General features: G+C 24.3%; 2 protein-coding genes across 2 annotated transcripts in view; one reads left to right on the top strand and one right to left on the bottom strand.

Annotated features, from left to right (window-relative positions):
- The first annotated feature begins 1,335 nt into the window (after positions 1-1,335).
- Positions 1,336-20,191, top strand: part of LOC122847635 (protein groucho-like) — a 31,839-nt gene continuing 12,983 nt past the window's right edge. Inside the window, exons 1-4 of the mRNA XM_044145433.1 lie at positions 1,336-1,861; positions 9,469-9,575; positions 10,296-10,359; positions 17,091-17,135. Of these exons, the coding sequence (XP_044001368.1) occupies positions 1,826-1,861; positions 9,469-9,575; positions 10,296-10,359; positions 17,091-17,135 (252 nt within the window). The 5' untranslated portion in view covers positions 1,336-1,825. The remainder of the gene's footprint in view (positions 1,862-9,468; positions 9,576-10,295; positions 10,360-17,090; positions 17,136-20,191) is intronic.
- LOC122847636 lies at positions 11,722-18,761 on the bottom strand. Its single transcript, XM_044145434.1, has 4 exons — positions 18,667-18,761; positions 13,368-13,639; positions 12,874-13,293; positions 11,722-12,787 (listed from the first exon to the last, which is right to left on the bottom strand). Exons 2-4 carry the CDS (start codon positions 13,598-13,600, stop codon positions 12,511-12,513), a joined length of 930 nt encoding a protein of 309 aa, XP_044001369.1. The 5' UTR covers positions 13,601-13,639; positions 18,667-18,761; the 3' UTR covers positions 11,722-12,510.

Raw genomic sequence — 20,191 nt, 5'->3', positions numbered from 1 at the left:
TTATAATTATAATATAATAATATTATAAATTTTATTTTTTTGGATTATTATTATATAATTAATTTTCAAATTATTGTCATTTATTTATTTATCAATGAAATCAGTGCAATTATATTAATTTTTTTTATTTTTGAATGTTATGTGTTTTATTAATTATTATTATTAAAATTTTTTTTTTGGAGTATATATCCTTTTGAAGGTAAATATTGCATTAAATTTTTAAATTTTTTAACTACTTTTTGTAATTTTTTTTTTTTGGTTTTTTGGAGTAAATAAATATTTATTATTAATTTACTATGATAATTGTTATATACAATTGAATAATTTTTTATTATATTAATAAATAATGTAATTATAAATTTTTTTTTATTATTTAATAATCATTTAAAAAAAGGAGCAAATAGGCAAAGTGAGGCAGGAGAGAAGGGGAAGATTAGTAAATTGAAGGTTACATATATATTTTTGATACTTTATTTATTATTTAAAATTATTATTACCGCATTTTGATAACAATTATATATCAATAAATAATCCTATTATATTTACATTTTAATAACAACAACAATGTCACCAACAATTAGAGAGGGGGAAATTTAATAAATTGAAGGTTAAAAATTTTTGATATTTTATTTGTTTTTTTTTTATTTAAACTGTTGTTAATTTATTTAAACAATAATAAAAATTGTTTTTTTTTATCACCATGATTAAATGATTCTATTATATTTATATTTTAATAATAATAATAAATAATAACAATAATAATTAGCCAAAAAAAAAAATAATAATAAAATTAAAAGTTTTTATGATTTTTTTTTTTCTTTTCATATTATTATATGATTTTATCTTCATTCATTTCTTTTTTTCTCTCTTCTGTGTTATTATTATTGTTATAAATATTATTATTATTATTATTATTTTTATATTTGGTTTGGACGTAGAGGTTTATTAGAGTTACCAACGCGGCCACGACAGCTGCGGGAGTAGATTGCTTTTGAGGGTCCCGGCTTGACAGCTATAGAAAGAGAAAGAGTATGAGGGGGTGGTTGGGGGAAGGGGGATGTATATAATCTGTCTCACCCTTGATGAGAGATGAGATAAATCATCGAAAGATATTATTTTTTATTACCAACTGTCGCATCGATCAAATAAAACCAAAAAAAAAATTTTTTTTTTCTTTTTTTTTCAATTAGTTATTTTTTTTTTGGAATTTATTTATTAAATTTGCAAAATATATATGTATAATATTTAAATGATAAATTTAATTTATAAATAACATAAATTTTGTTGTATTTTTTTATAAATTAATTGTACTTTTTGTGCTATTTTTTGTTGCAGATTAAAAAAAAACTTAAAAATTGAAAATTAAGTGGTTAAATTAATAAAACAATAAATTTATTAATTTTGTGATGAAATTTATGTGTAAATGATATATTGTAAAATTAAAAAAAGGGTGGTGGGTGGGTTATTATATGTGTATATATTTGTAAGTTAATTTGTGTTAATGTACAAGTGTTTTGTGTTTAAAATGCAACGAAATATGAGTAGACTGAGGTTTGAAGCCTCATCAACTTGATGAAAATCAATTATCCAATATATTTTATAACAAAGTTTTGTGTATGTGTTAATGTGTATATTATTTTTTTTTTTTTATTCAACAAATAACATACATAAATAATGTATATACAATTAAATATCACATAACAGTATTAACATTGTTTAAATAATAATGTCAACAAAATCTACTAAAAATATTTGAGGAATTTTTTTTTCTATCAAAAGTGAAGATTGTTTAAATAATTTAAAAACTTTTAATAACTATTTTACAATGTATTCAACACCACCAAGACATTCATCAACTGCTGTAAGTAAAACAAAAAAAAAAAACCTATTTTAAAAATTGCAATCTCAATTGCCCGCTAATTGTTTAATCATTTATTTTTTTTGTTTTTAAATTTTTTCTATTGTTTCTACATTTATCTGCAATTTGAATTTTATTTTTTTATAATTATTAAAATTAATTTATCAGTTTATATATATCTAAATTGAGCCATAACAATTTAGAAAAGAAAAAAAAAAATAAAACAACTATTAATATCAATTATTGTTTCATTTTATAAATTCAGTTTATATTGTTCGCTGTGTGTGTATCTAGCATCTTTATAAAGTGGAATAAAATAAAGCTTAAAAAAAAAAAATGTATATATAAACTTAAATGGTTGACCCGCATTTGTACTCGTTGAAAAGTTCATTGTTCTTTGGGCGCCGCAAGTTAAGACATATTATATATATATTTTAGTCACTTGTCAAATGTTAATAGCATCAACCTCTTGATGGGCGTCACCACACAAAAATGTATTTTTAAAATGTTTATTTATTTTATTTTTTTATTTTATAAAATGTGTATATTTAATTGTAAATTGTTTGCAATGGATAAGGTTAAGTGAGGTCTGGGATATTACAAGGGGGGGGCTTTTATATAAAAAATTTAAGGGGGTTGATGATGTGTATGTATAATAGGTTTAAAAAAATAATATTAAAGTGTATAAACTACTTCAGGATAAATATATATGTACACCTGCAAATAATGTACGAACTCTACCGTGACCCCGACAACTCTTTGTACCGTTTCTATATTTTTTTTTTTTTTCTTCTTTTAAATTTAAACCCCCTTGGTTTTTATCACCCTCTTTGCCTTCCTCATTGCCACCACCAACCCTTGTTCTTGCTTTCTGCCTATGTGCATTACAGGACAAAAGACTTTTTGGTCTATCCCTTTTTTTTTTTTTTTTTTGGTATTTTTCACTCTCATTTCTCTAAAATCATAATAAAATAGTTGGATGACTCTTTTTCTTTTCTACTATTTTTTTTTTTTTTTTTTTTCAAGCACTACTCTCGTTTATTAACAAGTACAATGCTGCGTAATGCTCTGGTTTTTTTTAATTATTATATCGAAATAATGCAGTAGTAAAAAAGCGTAAGTGCCGCATTTTCGAAATGTTTTCTTTTTTGAAAGATAAACAAAATACGTATGGTGAAAAATTTATTTGACAAATGATTTGTCTATGACATTTGTAAGGTTTTTAGTTGCTTAAATTTTGCTAATAATTAAAAGGCGTATGTCACATGTGTTAATAGTAAATAGGCGTATCTCCAGGATAATTAAAAGTAAAGATAAAAATTGTCCATTTGACATACGACTTTTTTCACACCTTTAAATATATCAAAAAAATTAAAACTAAAAAAAAAAAAAAAAAGCACAAGTCCATGGAGATACGCCTGTTTACCATTGTCAATAGTTACATATGTTTATTTAACTTTAATTTTATTTTGTTGTTTAAAAAAAACGAAATAAAAAACAATTAAAAATGCAAAAAATATTGTGGTAAAAATAAATTTGGAGATATACTTTTTTATCTTTGATCGAGCTTTTTTTTTTTGTCCAAGTATTTACATTTTTTTAGCTACAATGTAAAGATATTTAAATCGTCATATGATCAAAATAAGTCACCAAAAAAATTAAGTATAGAATAGAAAAAAATATACATGTATTGTGTGGCAAAAATATAAATTTGAAGATAGATATTTTTATTTTCTGTGTACAGGTTTTTATTGTGACACTTGTATAATTACGTCTTTTTATCTAGACTATATGCGACAATATATTTATATGCAGTTTTTATTCATTTTTTAGATATAAATTTTTTTTTTATTTTTATTATAAGGCTGGTAATGCGACAGATTGCAGCTGAAATTGCAGTGACGTGTACCAAACGAACATGCATGAGAAAAGAATTGTAAAAAAATAAAATAAATAGAAAAATTCAAAAAGAAATAAATAAAATGATAAAATAAAAAAAAAATAAACCAAAGCAAATTGATAAAAGTGGAATATATATATATTCGAGGGATTACAATCACTACTCAAATTTAGTTACGTCTGACTAATTGTTCATTGAATTTTTCTCGGCTCAAAATGAAAATTAATGAAAAAATAAAAAGTAAAAAATTGCTACAAAAGCTGTAGGCGTTTTTTCTCCTCTCGAGATCTTTTATATTTCATTTCTGTTATAATAAAAATAAAAATGAAAATCAATAGAAATATAAAACGCTCAGGCGACATATCACGAAACGTGCTTGCATAAAAAATAAACATTCAAAATTTAAAATTCATTCCTTCATTTAAAAATAAACTTTTTCAATGATTTTTTTTTTTTCATTTAGTCTGTTAAAATACCAGCTTATTATTGATATAAATTTAAATAATTGATCTTGAAATAGAAACAGTGAAAAAACAAAAAAACAAATAGAAGTTCAAAAATGTTTTTTACTCTTTTTTTTAATAATTAAATTATTGTCAAAGGAAATTCAAAAATTAATTATTTATTATTTATTTTTTTGATAAATTTTTATTCAAGCTTTAATTGACTTTAACATGTTAACATTGTAAATAAAAAAAAAATAATAATAAAAATAAAAAAAAACAATTTAATATAATAAAATGAAAATGACATCAAATAAAAAAGAAATAATCCCTTGGACTCAAATAGGGAGAAAACACAATAGAAAAAAAAAAATAAATAAATAAATAAATATATAGAAAAAAAAAAATAAAAAAAAAATCAGCTTAGTAATTTCATAGAGTAACCCCACTAAGTGGTGAGTTTTGGCGGGATATAATTTTATTTAGGGCGCGTCGTCTTTGGTGCTTTAGCTATACCTCGTGTCTCATTGACATTGTTATTTGTTATATAAGGGTGTGGGGTTTTTCGACACCCTGATGTGCGGTACATGCCTTACAATTGTTATGCTTAGAGATGAGGGTACTAAATTGCTGCCAAAGAGATGGAGTATGACATTCGTTTTGATTGGGTAACTCTACGCTTTCCAACAGAATATATTGTGAAACCCCAGAGATTCTCAATTGTTATATATATAATATACACAGCTGATGATAATCATTTGATATTTATCTCTCAAAGTTATTTAAATTTTACAATATTATATTATTTAATATAATTAATATCGTTGCATTAATGACTATTATATAATAACTCGGTTTGAAAAATTATAAATGTTATTTAAAATATTTAGAATTCATTTTAATTTATTATTATTATAACTTAATAATTGCTCATGAATTTAATTGTTAATAATTTTATATTTTATTTGAAAAAGAAAAAAAAAAAAAAAAGTAGTTAAAGTAATTTCAACATTACAATCATTTGTAATTATTTAAAATTATTTATAATCATTTAAAGTTGTTTAAAATTATTTGCAATTAATTTTGCATTTTGTTAATTCAATAGAAGGCTTCAAGTTTTTTTTTAAATTTCAATTAATCGACATTTAACATAAATTCAAAGTGTTTATGGCAAAAAATAAAATATATGACAAAACGACTTATGTCCAAGATATGAAAAATAAAAAAGGCCCATGTCCACAAAGACAGGCCCTTTTGTTGTTGGCATTTTTTTTTTATTAACCAAAAAAAAAATAAAGCTCATCTCTATGGATCCATGTCCCTTTTGTTATTAGCTATTTATTTGTTTTATTAATTTTTAATTAACGCATCTCACATAAAAATAAAATTCAAAGAGCTTACAAAAAAACTTGCAACGACGTAAAGGACACAAGTCAAGAATTAGATAAAAATTAATTAAAAATTTCTGTATTATAAACTTGCTCATTATGAGTGTTTATATATAAAAATGTTTATTTTTTTTTTGGAGTAAAGTTGAGAGCCTTTGTTGAGCGTTGTCGTCAACATTAACATTTACATGTCAAACAAGAGCAAGTTGAATAGAGTGGGTGGAAAATAGTCGAGGGTCAAAAACGAAGGACAACCAAAGGGATGAGAAAATGTCTGTGAATTCTCAAGGATTGGGGTTGATTTTACTTGTGCTAAAAAAGTAGTAGGGGTGATAAAGGGTAGTTATATAGGATCATAACAATTGTTATATACACACATAGCATCGTCATGATGGCTTCTGCAATTCACGCCGATCGATCAAAGAAACATGTTATATAACTCACACACATATATACATAAAATACCATTAAAAATATAAAATCACAATATGCCAAAAACAAAAACCAATGCAAATAAATAAATAAATAAAATTCATATGAATAAATGTAAATCGAAACAACCCGAAATATCGAAATATTTTAAACTTTTTTTTTTTTTCTACAATGTTTTCGAAAAAACTTTAGAGCTAATGGCTATTGCGTTTATTTATTTATTTAAATGATTCAATTGAATTTACAATATAAGGGTGAAGATTTAAGTATTAAAAAAAAATAAATAAATAAATAAGATATCGCGTGCCTTGAGGCAGCTTTTCAAGTATACACGCGGACACAGTCAATGAGTGCACTTTTCTCCCCTAATCTTTGCAGCTTTTTTTTTTTTTGTAAATGTTCTATCGTGACGCGAGAAAACGAGTTGAAAGACTTCTCCATCCATGATTTTTATTATATTTTTATTTTTATTTTTTTTTGACGCTTCGGGCGATTTAAACCAATGAGCTTCCTTCAGCAAACTTTTCATTTTTCTTCGCCTCTGGTATATAGCCAGTTAATTATTATAGTGAAAAAAAAAATATAATAATAATAAAATAAAATCATCCCCTTCTATATTATGATTATGTTTTATACATATTTTTTTTTTTTTTAATACGATAAATGTTTTGAGAGAGAAAAATGTATATATATTTTTTTTCATATTGATTTAATTTGCATGAAAATAGATATCGAAGACTCTACTTCAATTGAATTTTGTCTATTTTTATTTTTAGATCAAAGAAATATAAATAATAAAAAAAAAAATATATATTCTAAAAGTTGAGTATTTCAAGCTTTTTGATAAACCACAAATATAGATTTATAAAAAAAGTTATTGAAAAAAGCTCAATTTTTTTTTGCAGATTTTATATTAAATTATTTGTATGATAATAATTATGAAATTATTATTATTTTTTTTTAATTTAAATATCTTATACTGTTGATGTTTTTAATTAAAAAAATTTTTTTTTTTTATGAGATTTTAGGTATTTAATTTTCATTAAATTGAGAAGAGCTTTTTGAATTAAGCTGGTTGAACATGTTTGTTACTAAAATGTGGCCATGTTGTCTAAAAATGAAAAATAAAAAACAAAATTGACATGTTTTCTTGTCTCAGTAACTGAATTTACAACCTTTATTTTTATTTTTTTGTATTTAGCTTATTATTATTATTTATAATTACTTGATTTTTATTTTTTAAAACTTTTTTTTTTAATTTTGTCTATTTACTTATTTCGACAAATCAATTAGTTTCAACCTCAAAGTTTTACTGTATAGTATATATAGTAATCAGAGGATAAAGTGACGAGAAAATCCTTCATTTATATTTATATATAACTTCTTCTTTGTCTATAGTATTTTCTTGAATTGTAAAACCGAGTTTTTGTCTCATATCGATTTACAGATTATTGGAAAACAATTGTTCACTACGTTGGTTGTTTCTTTTTGTGAGCATCGTGGTTTAAACCCCCAGTAAAACTTGGAGGGATTGATAATGATAGAAATAAAAAATATAAAAAATATCACTGTATATTTTTAAGGGTAGAAAGTAAAAGGTCAGACACTGATAAAGTCACTGAACCACTTTAATTATTTAAAATTATAAAATTTTAAAAAATTAATAATACATTTTTTTATTTGTTATTATAATTAATAATTATTAAATTTGTTTATATTCATCAATAAAATTTTATCGATTATTTAAATTGATTTATTAAAAATTATAATTTCATTCGGTTGAATTTTTACGGAGGTTTTTTTTTGTATTTTCAAAAGGAATGCATTCGTTAGTAAATTTATTTTTTATTTTTAATTCTATTTGTTTTTAAATAATCAATAAAAATAAATTAATAAAAATCAAATTATTTAGATTAGATTAGAGATATAATTTAGTTGAATATTATTTAATTTGTTTTTTAATTTAAAAAACCTTTGGAATATATTTTTATATTTTTATGAGAATCAATGAGAATATAGTAAGAAATATATTTCTATGAGACCGCATACGGTTTAGTGTCTATTTCTACGTCGAAAATTTCTACCGAGTATTAGGATAACAGGAGAAGTTAGAAGATACTCTGTGATTATTTCTATATGTTATGATGAAGGTGTCCTGGAAATTTTACTCGTTGAAATGATTGATAAATATCAACATAATTTAAAAATTTAAAATCTTATAAAAGCTAATAAAATACAGATTGAAAATTAAAAAAAATAGAAAAATCCATTCTATTTTATTGTTAAATAAATTAATATAATTAATTATTAATTTTTTTTTATTATAAACAATAAAATTTCATTGTTAATAGCTTTTTTATTTATTTAAAAAAAAAACAAATTTAATCATATAATTTTAAAATTGCCGAATTACGTAAAATTATTTGCAAATTTGAAATTAAATAGAACTTAAAAAAAAAGAAACTTGCAATGCCAAAAGCAATATTTAAATTGAATATTAACAAATAAATTAAAACATTATTTTTATATAAATCTAATTAATCAATTATTTTTTTATTTAAAAAAAAATATATACAATTTTTAGATAAATTTTTCATCTATAATTCAATGATTTATATTTTTTTAAAAAACAAAATAATTATACCAACAACCTGTTCGATGACTATTTAATGATTCCAACAAGTTGAATATAATATATGTACATTTTTTTCCTTTTTTTTTATTTTTCATTACTCACATATACATAAATTTTCTCCCGCTTTTGGACTGTCATGGACTTTTACCCCAAATCACCCTTTTTCATCAATCTCTCTCGCTCTCTCTCTCCTCTCTTCCAGCAATTGCAAATGCCCCAACGAGTAAAATCAACAAGTGGCCAAATCATTTTCAAATGTGCTATAGTATACTGTTAAAACTTTTAAAATGTTATTCAATATGGTAGCAATGGAAAGGGTGCGTGATAAAAACCAATTGAAAATCATCATCAAATTGCATCGTCCACAATTTATCTCATATTTCATTTTTTTCTTTCACACACACACAACAAATTTTATTGCATGGTTTATTTTTTTATATACATTCACTAAATATACATATTAATAAATATTTATTTATATCTTTTGTTATTTTTTTACTTTAAATTTAACCCATTTTTTCAAATATTAATTGAATTTTTTGAATTTTATTTATCTCTTCCCATTTACTCCAAAAATTTTCGGTTAATAAATTATTATAATAATTAAATAAAATTAATTATTATATTTTTTACTTTAATTATAATTTTATCTATTTATTTATACAAAAATTAGTTAATTAAATTATTTTTTATTTCTTTTATTAATTTAATTTCAATCTTGCCATTTAAAATTCAACATTTTTGCAAATTTATAAATTTTAATTATTAATACAAGTATAATTATTAATAATTATAATAATTTTATTTTACAGACTGGCAGTGGTGGTAGTGGAAATACGGGTGGTCTTAAGTTCACGGTTGCTGACACTTGTGAAAGAATCAAAGAAGAATTCAATTTCATCCAGCAACAGTACCACTCGTAAGTTTTTTTTTTTTTCTTTATTTCCAGAACATCTATTTGTCTTTATATTTTTATTTCATTTTTTTCTTGTGTTTCTTTTATATATATCCCAGCAAAAGTTTTTCTTATTGACGCTAGAATTTTTTTATATATCTTTTCTTGATTTATTTTTTCTTTTTCACCCTCAGACAAACCACCACCACCGCCGCCCAGTCTCCTCATCTCTCACCCTCACATCAACCCTCTTATCTTGCTTTGCGTCACCTCGACCTCCTAACAGCCACAAACTATACATCCTCTATATTTTTTTTTTTTATCGTCTTCCAACAACCACCACTCGGCAAAAGGTTCATTCGTTTTCGTATATAGCAAATTCGAAACGTTGAAATTCCCAAGGGTGAACCTGCAGAAAAGATGTGGAGGCCAGGTGGCATGAGAAAAGACGAAAATAGAAAAAAAAATAAATATATATATTATATAAGAAAAAACTAGAGCTGGGGATGAAAATAGAAATGAAAAAAATAAATAAATAAAAAGACATGGTTATATGTGTGTACACTTTACACATGCCTTATAACCTTTCTTATTTTTTTATTCATGCCATCTGAAGTTTTTATTTATTTTTTTTTCTTTTCATATTTTTTATCTTTTATATATTTATTTCATTTATATGACCTGACTTTATTTTCATTCAATTTATTATGTATTTTATATATATATTTTTTTTTCTTTTTTCAGACTTAAACTTGAGTTTGAAAAGTTGGCGAACGAAAAGACTGAGATGCAGAGGCATTATGTCATGGTAAAGTTAATTATTTATTTTTATTAAATTTTATTTATCTATTAATTATTAAAATCACAATAAATTCGTGGGTAATAACTTATTACCCACAAAATCAGTGAACGCAATTATCATTTAAAATTTCCTTAAAAAAGCTTCCATAAAATTAATTAATAACAAGTGTTTTTTAACTGAAAAATAATCAATTTTAATTACTAATTAGTTTTGTATATTTATTTGAAAAAAAAAGTCTAAAATTATATCAATTTGCAACCCTTTAAATTATTTAAATTATTTAAAATAAATTTTATTAATTTTACCCATGAATATTTTATTATTTTTGTTGGAAATATTTTTTTTTTTTTAAATAAAAATGCTTCATAATGAAAATGGAGAATATGCCAAAAGCCATGATATTTTTTGTCTCGGTTGAATGTCGTCTGCCAGAAGCGACGAGCATGGATAAATGTAGAGATGTATATTTTGTATATTTATATATGTGTATAGATATATATAAATTGTGAATGGGGTAAAGTGTACAGGCAGGTTTCAAGGGTCGTTTTCACGGATGGCACACCCTGTACAGATGCAACGACAGCCACCTCTACTATGTATTTTGTTGAGGTGGTTAAGGGAGTTAAGGGGAAATATAAGTAGGAGAAATTGAAGGAGGATGAAAAGAGGGTTGTGCACAGGAAATTGAATGCTTCGAATGAAATATGGGGTGTATGCGCTAGCATTTCGTTTTAAACTCTTTATTTTATTTCTTTTTTTTTTTTTTTTACTTGACATTAACCAATGCCTTTATACAATAATTCTATCTTATTTTTTTATTTATTTTTTTCAATTTTTTTTATATAACACATTATTTCAGTACCTCTTTTTTATTTTTACTTATCTTTGCCTTTTTTTTTTTTTTTTTAAATTAATTTTATTATATACTGTGCAATATTATATTCATGTTATTTAAAAAAATAAATTAACAGAAAATTTTTTGTTGTTTTTTGAATATGAATATAAAAATAGTATATACAATTTTTGTGTTATATTAAATTATTTAAATATGACATGTAATTAGAAATTAATAACTTTTAAAATACTTTGATAATTTGGTAACTTTGTAATATCTTTTTCAAAAGAATATAAAATTCATGACGTTCATTGCATTATTAGTTTTCATATCTCTTGATATTCCCAAGTTTTTCCCTCGAGAGTCGTCTGGTAAAAATGAAAAAATAAAATAAATAACTTTTTTTTTAAAAAAAAAAGAAGCACAATCATAATAATACAACGAAGAAATATCACAAAAAAAAAAAGCAAAATAAAAAAGAATAGAGTTACGGAAATACAAACGGTAATTAATCCACCGCCGCCACCATCAAGTTGTGATGATAATGATAATGATCATGGAGACCCAACAAACGTACATAATTATATTTTATTTTTAATTAAGGGATGATTTGAAAAAGCTAGAAAGATTAAGACAAAATAATAATTGAACAGGTTTTATGATAAAAAGGGTGTGAATTTGATTTTGTTTATTTTTATATAACTTTACGTATTTATTATTGGGTTTTTATGTTATAATTAATTATAAATTTTTTAAATGATAAAAAAAGTATATCCATAGAGTTGAATTTTTCTTACATTGATTCTACAAATTAGGAGCTTTTAATATTAATTTTTTTTCATGTTTAAAATAGCTAAAATAACGTAATGCCACATGAAGTTGTTGATGGGTTTTTTTTTGAAATTTTTATTTCAATATTTTTTAGTGGTTAGTCCCTTTTGTTAGTAAGACAATGATATGTATGATGTATTTGTTATTGTGTATTTAATGTTGATGTTTATCTCTGGACAAATGAGTAAAATGTCAGATTGACTTTGATGAAAAATTGACGAAACAAGTATTGGTACAATGCACTGTGTCATCAGGCATCAAGCAAAACCTCACTTGCACCACATGCAATTTTATATATAGGAAAATTAAAAAAAATATTAAAACACAAATCTATTGCTCCTGTGTCATGTCAAGTTAACATATTGCAATATCTATATTACTTGATAAACACCTTTTAATAAACGTACATTTTAAAACACCCATCAGATAGAAATAAGTCTTTTATTTTGTCGTTGCCAATGTTATAGAAATTTCAAGAGCTAATGGTGGATTCATATGTACATAGTTAAATTCACTGGATGAACTTTTAAAGAAATATATCCACCAGATGTACCATCAAATTGTCCCTTGTGAAATAGCTCAATCCCCGTAATTGGTACACTTATTTGAGGTGAAATTTCTAAAATATCAAAAAATGGAATAGTTGTTTGTGATGCATCCTTAGTCAAGTCTGTTGCTCCAATTTTAATAAACTGATTTTCCTTAGAATCACTTGGATGTGTATCAAATTTAAGTGGATCATCAGGATTATTTAAAATCAATTCACGTCTGAAATTTGAAAATTAATAATTACATTTAACCGCAATAATAATTCAAATGTTTTGTTAGTATAATAATTTATATATTTTTATTACAATTGTTTGCATGATTGTTCTTTGTATTTTGTTTCACTTGTCATGTTACCATGTTGATAATTAAAACCAACATATTTTGCTTCAAGTTTAAAACGTCCTTCCAAGCCTTCACCAAGATACTCATAATTAAATCTCACACCAGTCAATAAATGCTCTTGGTCAAAAGTCAATTTTTGTAGACATATTGATCTCGCATACAAATGATGTATCGATACAAAATCAATATTTTCATTCAATGAATATCGTCTGCCATTTGAATCAATTGCTACACTAGGAAAATTCTGACTATATTCAAAGACTGGAAGTGGTACCCATCTCTCAGTTGCTTTATCAATTTCTCCAAATGGCAAAAGTTTACCTTCTCGAAGTTGAATATGAATCATTCGATCTTTTGCAACAAGTCTTGCACCAGTTGCTACCCTGCAAACAAAAAAATCATCCAATAAATGATATTTTAAATACAAAAAATTAATAATATACATTTTATACTCAACATTTTATCACTTGTTTGAGACCACAACAAACTAAAAGCCCTAATTGTATTGCTATCAGTATGAATACTATCATCTATGCAATTGCAATAAACTGGAATACGTAAATTATTAACTTTATAAGGCAAATGATCCAATCGAGTCATCAAATGATGCTCAAATGGCTGACATTGATAATTCATATCACCAAAATTTGTATATGCAATCCGTGATTTTTTTAAGCTTTTAATTCTCATCCAATAATAATTTTTTGTACTTGATCGATCAGTTTTATTCTATATCAACATAAATTTAATTTTTTTGGTTCAATAATTTCATATATATACGAGCACATTGGCTGTATCCATAATTTCTAAAATGTTTATTGTTTATTATTGTTATAAAAAAATGCATCAGTAGAAATCCACAAAAAAAAATATTTTACTTCTTCAAAATGTCCTTTATTTAATGGATATTTCAGAAATACTTTGCAATAAATATTTATTGTAAAAAAAAAATATTGAAAATAAAAAAACCAGTGGAAAATTATGAAGTTAAAATTTTTTAAAAGTTGAAACAATTTTTTTTACAATAAATATTTGTTGCACAGTATTTCTGAAAAATCCATTAAATAAAAAAGGACATTTTGAAGAAGTAAAATATATTTTTTTGTGGATTTCTACTGATGCATTTGTTTATAACAATAATAAACAATAAACATTTTATGTGTCGCGTGGTCTATCAAGCGCTCGTATATGTTACCGATTTAATCCTTCGAAGATCACTCTTTGTTTATTTGATTTATTTCGTTAGCAACAAAAAAACAAACTATGTCTCACTCACTCTTTTTTTTTTTTGTTTTTTTGTTGCTAACGAAATAAATAAAAAAATAATAGAAAAAGGCAAACAGAAAGAAATTCATATGAGAGTAAGTGATAGAAAAACAATGACCAATCAAATGTCCGGAAGACCAATGATGTTTGTCCTTTTTATATAAGGAAATTAATTAACTTACTCGTTGACAATACTCAATTGATCTTGCATTTTGACAATTTGTTATCCAACCAGGACAAGTTTTATCATAATCATGATTATCATCATCACAATCATCATGCAATTGACATAGCTTAAATACACTTGGTATTTTATTTTTTGTTAATGTATCATAAGGCTTAAATTGATCAAGATCAAGTGCAATTGTATAAAAAATATTATTTAATGTTACATATGTTTTATGACCTTAAACAAACAACAATAAATTAAATTATATAAAATTATTAAATTGATTTTAATAACTTACCTGTTATGCTTTTATTATCACGATGATTTACATCACATCTTCGAATAATATTTCTTGTATTTTTAATTTTATTTCTAAATAATTTTGTATAATCATTAATATTTTTAATTCTTAAATTTTTTGCTTCATTCATTTCAGAAATTACATGATTGATTTTACTTCCCCACATGTATGAAAATGCCATTGCAGCAAAACCTTGAACTTCTGTATAAATAATTTGTTTATACAATGAAAATAATTGATGATGTGGTGTTAAATTATCATCACATTTAATTTGTAATAATAAATTACGATAATTATTTAAAAATCTTGGTATATCTTTTTTATTTGATTTTAAAAAAAATCTTTTTATTTCATGTAAAACTGCTTGTGGATAATCACGATCAAGTGATATCATTTGTTTTGTTTTTGTTTTAATATCCCATGGTTTGTTTTCTCTCATATATTGTGCCCAAATTTGAGTTTCATTATATAAAAAATCAATTCTATCAATATTATAATACAATTTTTCATACTGACGTTCAAATTCTTTTGTCCTAAAATAATTATCAATTTCAATTTCAATATTATTAACTTGTGAAGTAAGCTTATCAAATCTATTTTCAATTGTCTCTGATAGCTCAGTTATGTTTTTATCAACCAAATCAAATGTATTAGTTCCAATTAATTTTTGTTCTGCACCTTGATAAATTGTTATAACACTACCAATAAAATTAATTGTTTCAATTGCAAGATTAACATTAAATCCATCATTAATACGAAAAAAAACCAGTAAAATTAAAACAACAAAAAAACATTTATAATTCATTTTTTTTTCTTCAACTAAAATTTCTACTAAAGCCACTTTTGTTAAACTAAATTTTTGTCTGTGCTATATATACACACAAATTAAGTGGCTTTATTTGCTTTTTAATTTACCTTGAAAATTTTGATGATATATTATAACAATTACGTGTACCAATTATCATTACAACACGTAATTTATAATTGACAAATAATCACTAAATCAACTTGACAATCTCAGCTCTAACGAAAAAAAAATATACACATCAACCTTATCTATAATGTTACAAAATACATGAAAAAATATATAAAGATAATTTGTGTGTCATTAATCATGCTTATCTTCCAAAAAAAAAAAATATTTCTTAATAATTTTAAGAAACAAAAAGCCGCAATTTTAGTTGTTAAATTTTTTGGTTATTAAATCATTGAAATATACAAAGACAAAGATACAATTTGTAAATAGATAAATATATATATGAAAAGCGCTCAATGACCCCTCTTGGTTGCCTTCTGTAAACTGCTACACCGATATGCGACACCGAGACAGAAAGTGAGAGGGTGGCTGTGGCAAACTGTTAGGGGTAGTTTCAGGGAGAGAGTGAGTTGAGCTGGTAATCGATATCTCTAAAGTAAACGAAGGGAGGAGAGATAAAAAAGACAAAGACAATAAACACAGAATCATGATATAGCAAAAGAGGGATGAAAATGTTAAAGGGGTTGAAGGGAGAAATGGGGGATGAAAATTGTAGACTAGGATTGTGTGTGGATAAAAGAGAGATTGAAGAGTGAGAGAGTTATCTAGTTGTATATAGAGATAGGTAGGAGATGGTTGGATAGTTGGTTGGTTGGTTGGTTATTTGAGGGGTGAGAAAGAGAAAGATGATATATAAATACAGAGAGGAAATGAGGTTAGAGGGATGGAATAGATGTCGAGGGTTTGTCAGCTACCAGCAAGTATTATTACATATATATATTTTGTTGCTTGATGCATTTATAGCAGACATATATATTATATACTCTATACACAATTGTATATATATCAATAGACAAAATATATATCTTGCTTTCTACAATTGTGGATACATGTGAATATTATGCTTTACTTATTAACCCTTAAATCTCCTTTGCAATTTAATTTTACTCTTGTTATTTTTATGATTTTTCTTTGTCATATTGTTTTTAAATTTGATAAATATATTTATTCTTTTTTGTGAATTATTTTATCATTTAATTATTTATATGCTCAGTACTTTTTTATTTGAATTTTTAAAGCTGGAAGTTTGTTATTTGTTTGTACTACTTGATGAGCCTTTTTTTTTCTTATGGATTTTTTTTTTTGATAATGAAAATGGATTTGTATTATATGACTGGGGTTTTATTGTTTGATGAGATGGAATTTTTTTTTTACGAGTTTATGGTATTTATATTATGTTTTTTAAATTGTTTTTTTATCGGTGAATGTGATGATGTTATTGCTAAAAGTTTACTGGGGTAATTGAAATGATTTAGTTTTTTTTTTGTTTGTTTGTTTGTTATGATGAAAAAGTTTGAGGAGATTTTAAAATTTATAAAAACATGTTTTGGGATTAATGATTAATGAAATAAAGAAATTGTTTTATTATATTTATTTAATTTATTTGATTTTTAATTTTTTGTTTCAGTACTATGAGATGTCATATGGCTTGAATGTTGAAATGCACAAACAGGTGAGTAATTTTTGATGTTATATATTCACGTAAATTGATTATTAATTGTCTTTTTATTTTCTTTACAATATTATTATAATCTTATGTTATCATTCTTAAATATAAAAACATAAAAAAATAAATCTGTAAGCCAATAAATTCCTCGGGGTATTGAAAATGAAGGTACGAAAATAAAAAAAAAATAAAAAATACAATATTGTTGGGAGAATAAATATATGTATAGAAAGACATATTCGTCTTAAGGTGAATCCTGGTGTATGCACAAAAGCCCCTTCGAAAAATATGTGTCGGGATTTCTTTTTTTTTATTTATTTATATTTATTTATTCTTTTTATTTTCAAAAGAAAATAAAGGAAAAAAAAAATTCGTGGGGGGCGTTCGATCCCGTTGATGCCAGAAACTTTTACATAGTATATAACAGGATAAAAAATCGAGGTAAAAGAAGGAGGATAAAAAGATACAGAAATATATATATATATAATAATAATACATATGTATAATATAAGCAAAAAATAATGGACCGGTAAAATATATCGCGCGTAAACTTGCTCGTAAATTCGACGAAGCGTCGCAAAGGCGATATCCTTCACGTGCGGTCTCTATATACATGTATCCATTATTATTGTTATTATTATTGTTATTATGGTTTTTTAATTTATCCTTATTATTTCAACTTTGTATATATGTGCGTGTGCAAAAGAAAAAATACAATACAAAACGATCAACTCCTTGCTCCAAAATTTGTATTATTATATACCAATTTTATGATTTTTTTTTCTATTCTGTACTTAATTTTTTTTTTATTTATTCAAATTAAATAATATGACGATTTAAATATCTTTACATTGTAGATAAAAAAATGTAAATACATGGACAAAAAAAAAAAGCTCGATCAAAGATAAAAAAGTATATCTCCAAATTTATTTTTACCACAATATTTTTTGCATTTTTAATTGTTTTTTATTTCGTTTTTTTTAAACAACAAAATAAAATTAAAGTTAAATAAACATATGTAACTATTGACAATGGTAAACAGGCGTATCTCCATGGACTTGTGCTTTTTTTTTTTTTTTTTAGTTTTAATTTTTTTGATATATTTAAAGGTGTGAAAAAAGTCGTATGTCAAATGGACAATTTTTATCTTTACTTTTAATTATCCTGGAGATACGCCTATTTACTATTAACACATGTGACATACGCCTTTTAATTATTAGCAAAATTTAAGCAACTAAAAACCTTACAAATGTCATAGACAAATCATTTGTCAAATAAATTTTTCACCATATGTTTTGTTTATCTTTCAAAAAAGAAAATTAAAAAAAAAAACATTTCGAAAATGCGGCACTTGTGCTTTTTTACCTCTAATGTGGTAATACTAATTGTTGATATCATTATTGCTGTATTATATATATATGTAGTCGTTAAATAAATAGTAAAACATAGAAAATTGAAAAAAGAAAATTCGTATTTATACATAGCAAGTAGAAAAAACGAAATAAATAAATTTAAAAAAAATAAGAAAAGACAGTACTCAAGCTTGGATTTATTACGAATAAATTCGATGTGTTGTATATAGTATAGGTTTGAACCACAGAGGCGCGGTTTATGTGGTTATTTAAAGAGCACCGAGGCCAAACTGGGACATTGCCAAGAAATTCGAGTTAGTCGAGTAGCGACGCAGTAAAGTGGTGTATTGATGCCCTCAGGGGGGTTGAGGATTGAGAGGGGTGTTGTTAAATGAGTAAGATAAAACTTGTGAGGTATACACTATTAAAGTATGAAAAGGCTGAATCACTGAGATGTTCGTGGTTCAAGCAAATGTTGAGTAACATAAAAAAAAAAAAAAAATTTATATATACAGCAAGTTTGTTGGGGAGGATTGAATACTGCAAAGAAAAACAAAAAGATAATAATAAAAATAAACAAATAAAAAAAAGAAAATATATACATTCAAAAGAGAGACAAAGTGGAAAAAAAAAAAAAAGCATACGCAAAGATTTTACTGTGCAGATTTTGAATTCACATTATTTTTATTGAAAGAAAAAGAAAAAAATACAACAAGTACAAAAAAAAAGGTGTGTTATTGTAAATTCATGCAAGTGAAAAATGAAGAAGCAACAAAACAATTTGATAAGAAAAAAAAATTTACATAAATGTATTTAAAAAATAAATATAATTATAAATGTTAATAACAATTAAAAAAATATTAAATTGATCATTGAAATCCATTTCAAAAAACAAGTAAAAAAAAAAAATTAAAAATTTTATTTTTTATATTTTTTAAATAATAGTTTAAATATATTTATTTAATTTTAATTGTCTGATCGTGATAGACTATTTCTACTGGATTAAATGAATCTCCAAGTACATAAAATATAAAAGGCATGTGGTTTTTGTAGTAAGGGTGAGCTACTGTTTAAAACCTTCTCACACCCCATTAGTAAAATGGTGAACAATTTCACCCTTATTTCCGTTTTTCATTTTACTTTTTTTTTTTTCTTAGCCACAACTTGCTATACGCGATAGAGTGAGAAATGATTGGCCGCTAATGCTAATGAATGTTGGATCTACTCTTTCTCATCAAGGCATATATATGTATCCTGATTGAGTGAGGAAATTGTTCGTATATACATATAAATTTATACATAAAAAATTGTACATAAGAGTGTTGAGTTGTATATTCATGTTGTGAATACATGTATATATAAGGGAGCGATATAAAATTGTTTTAAGTTTGAGGGTAAATAGACGAGGGCATCACAGACACTAAAGTAAATATCTGTATGTATGTGTATTTGTGTGTACATAGAGGTTGTCTTGTTCGAATTGGGGTGATACTTCTCGAGAAGATTGCTAAACTAGGGGTTGGTCGTTCAACATTAAACTCACTCTATCATGTTTTATCTTTTTCTATTTTATCAATTTATCTTTCTTGCTCTTTTATCAACTTTCTATACCTATTTAACCTCATTTTCAATCTCCATCTCAAGGTCGTTTTAAATAAACTCACAATCTACTTTGTTGTTTTTAATTTTTATATAGTTTATAAGCTGGCT

Source organism: Aphidius gifuensis, linkage group LG1, assembly GCF_014905175.1.
Source record: "Aphidius gifuensis isolate YNYX2018 linkage group LG1, ASM1490517v1, whole genome shotgun sequence".
Lineage (NCBI taxonomy): Eukaryota > Metazoa > Arthropoda > Insecta > Hymenoptera > Braconidae > Aphidius > Aphidius gifuensis.
This window is presented reverse-complemented; position numbering and strand designations above follow the sequence as displayed.

What these genes read in the sequence shown, in the direction of transcription:
- LOC122847636 (XM_044145434.1), bottom strand. Translation starts at nt 13,600, where the DNA reads ATGAGAATTAAAAGCTTAAAAAAATCACGGATTGCATATACAAATTTT. An exon ending in TCTCAAACAAGTGATAAAAT is followed by an intron (nt 13,294 to 13,367) that starts GTTGAGTATAAA and finishes TTTTGTTTGCAG; the next exon opens with GGTAGCAACTGGTGCAAGAC. An exon ending in GAACAATCATGCAAACAATT is followed by an intron (nt 12,788 to 12,873) that starts GTAATAAAAATA and finishes TTCAAATTTCAG; the next exon opens with ACGTGAATTGATTTTAAATA.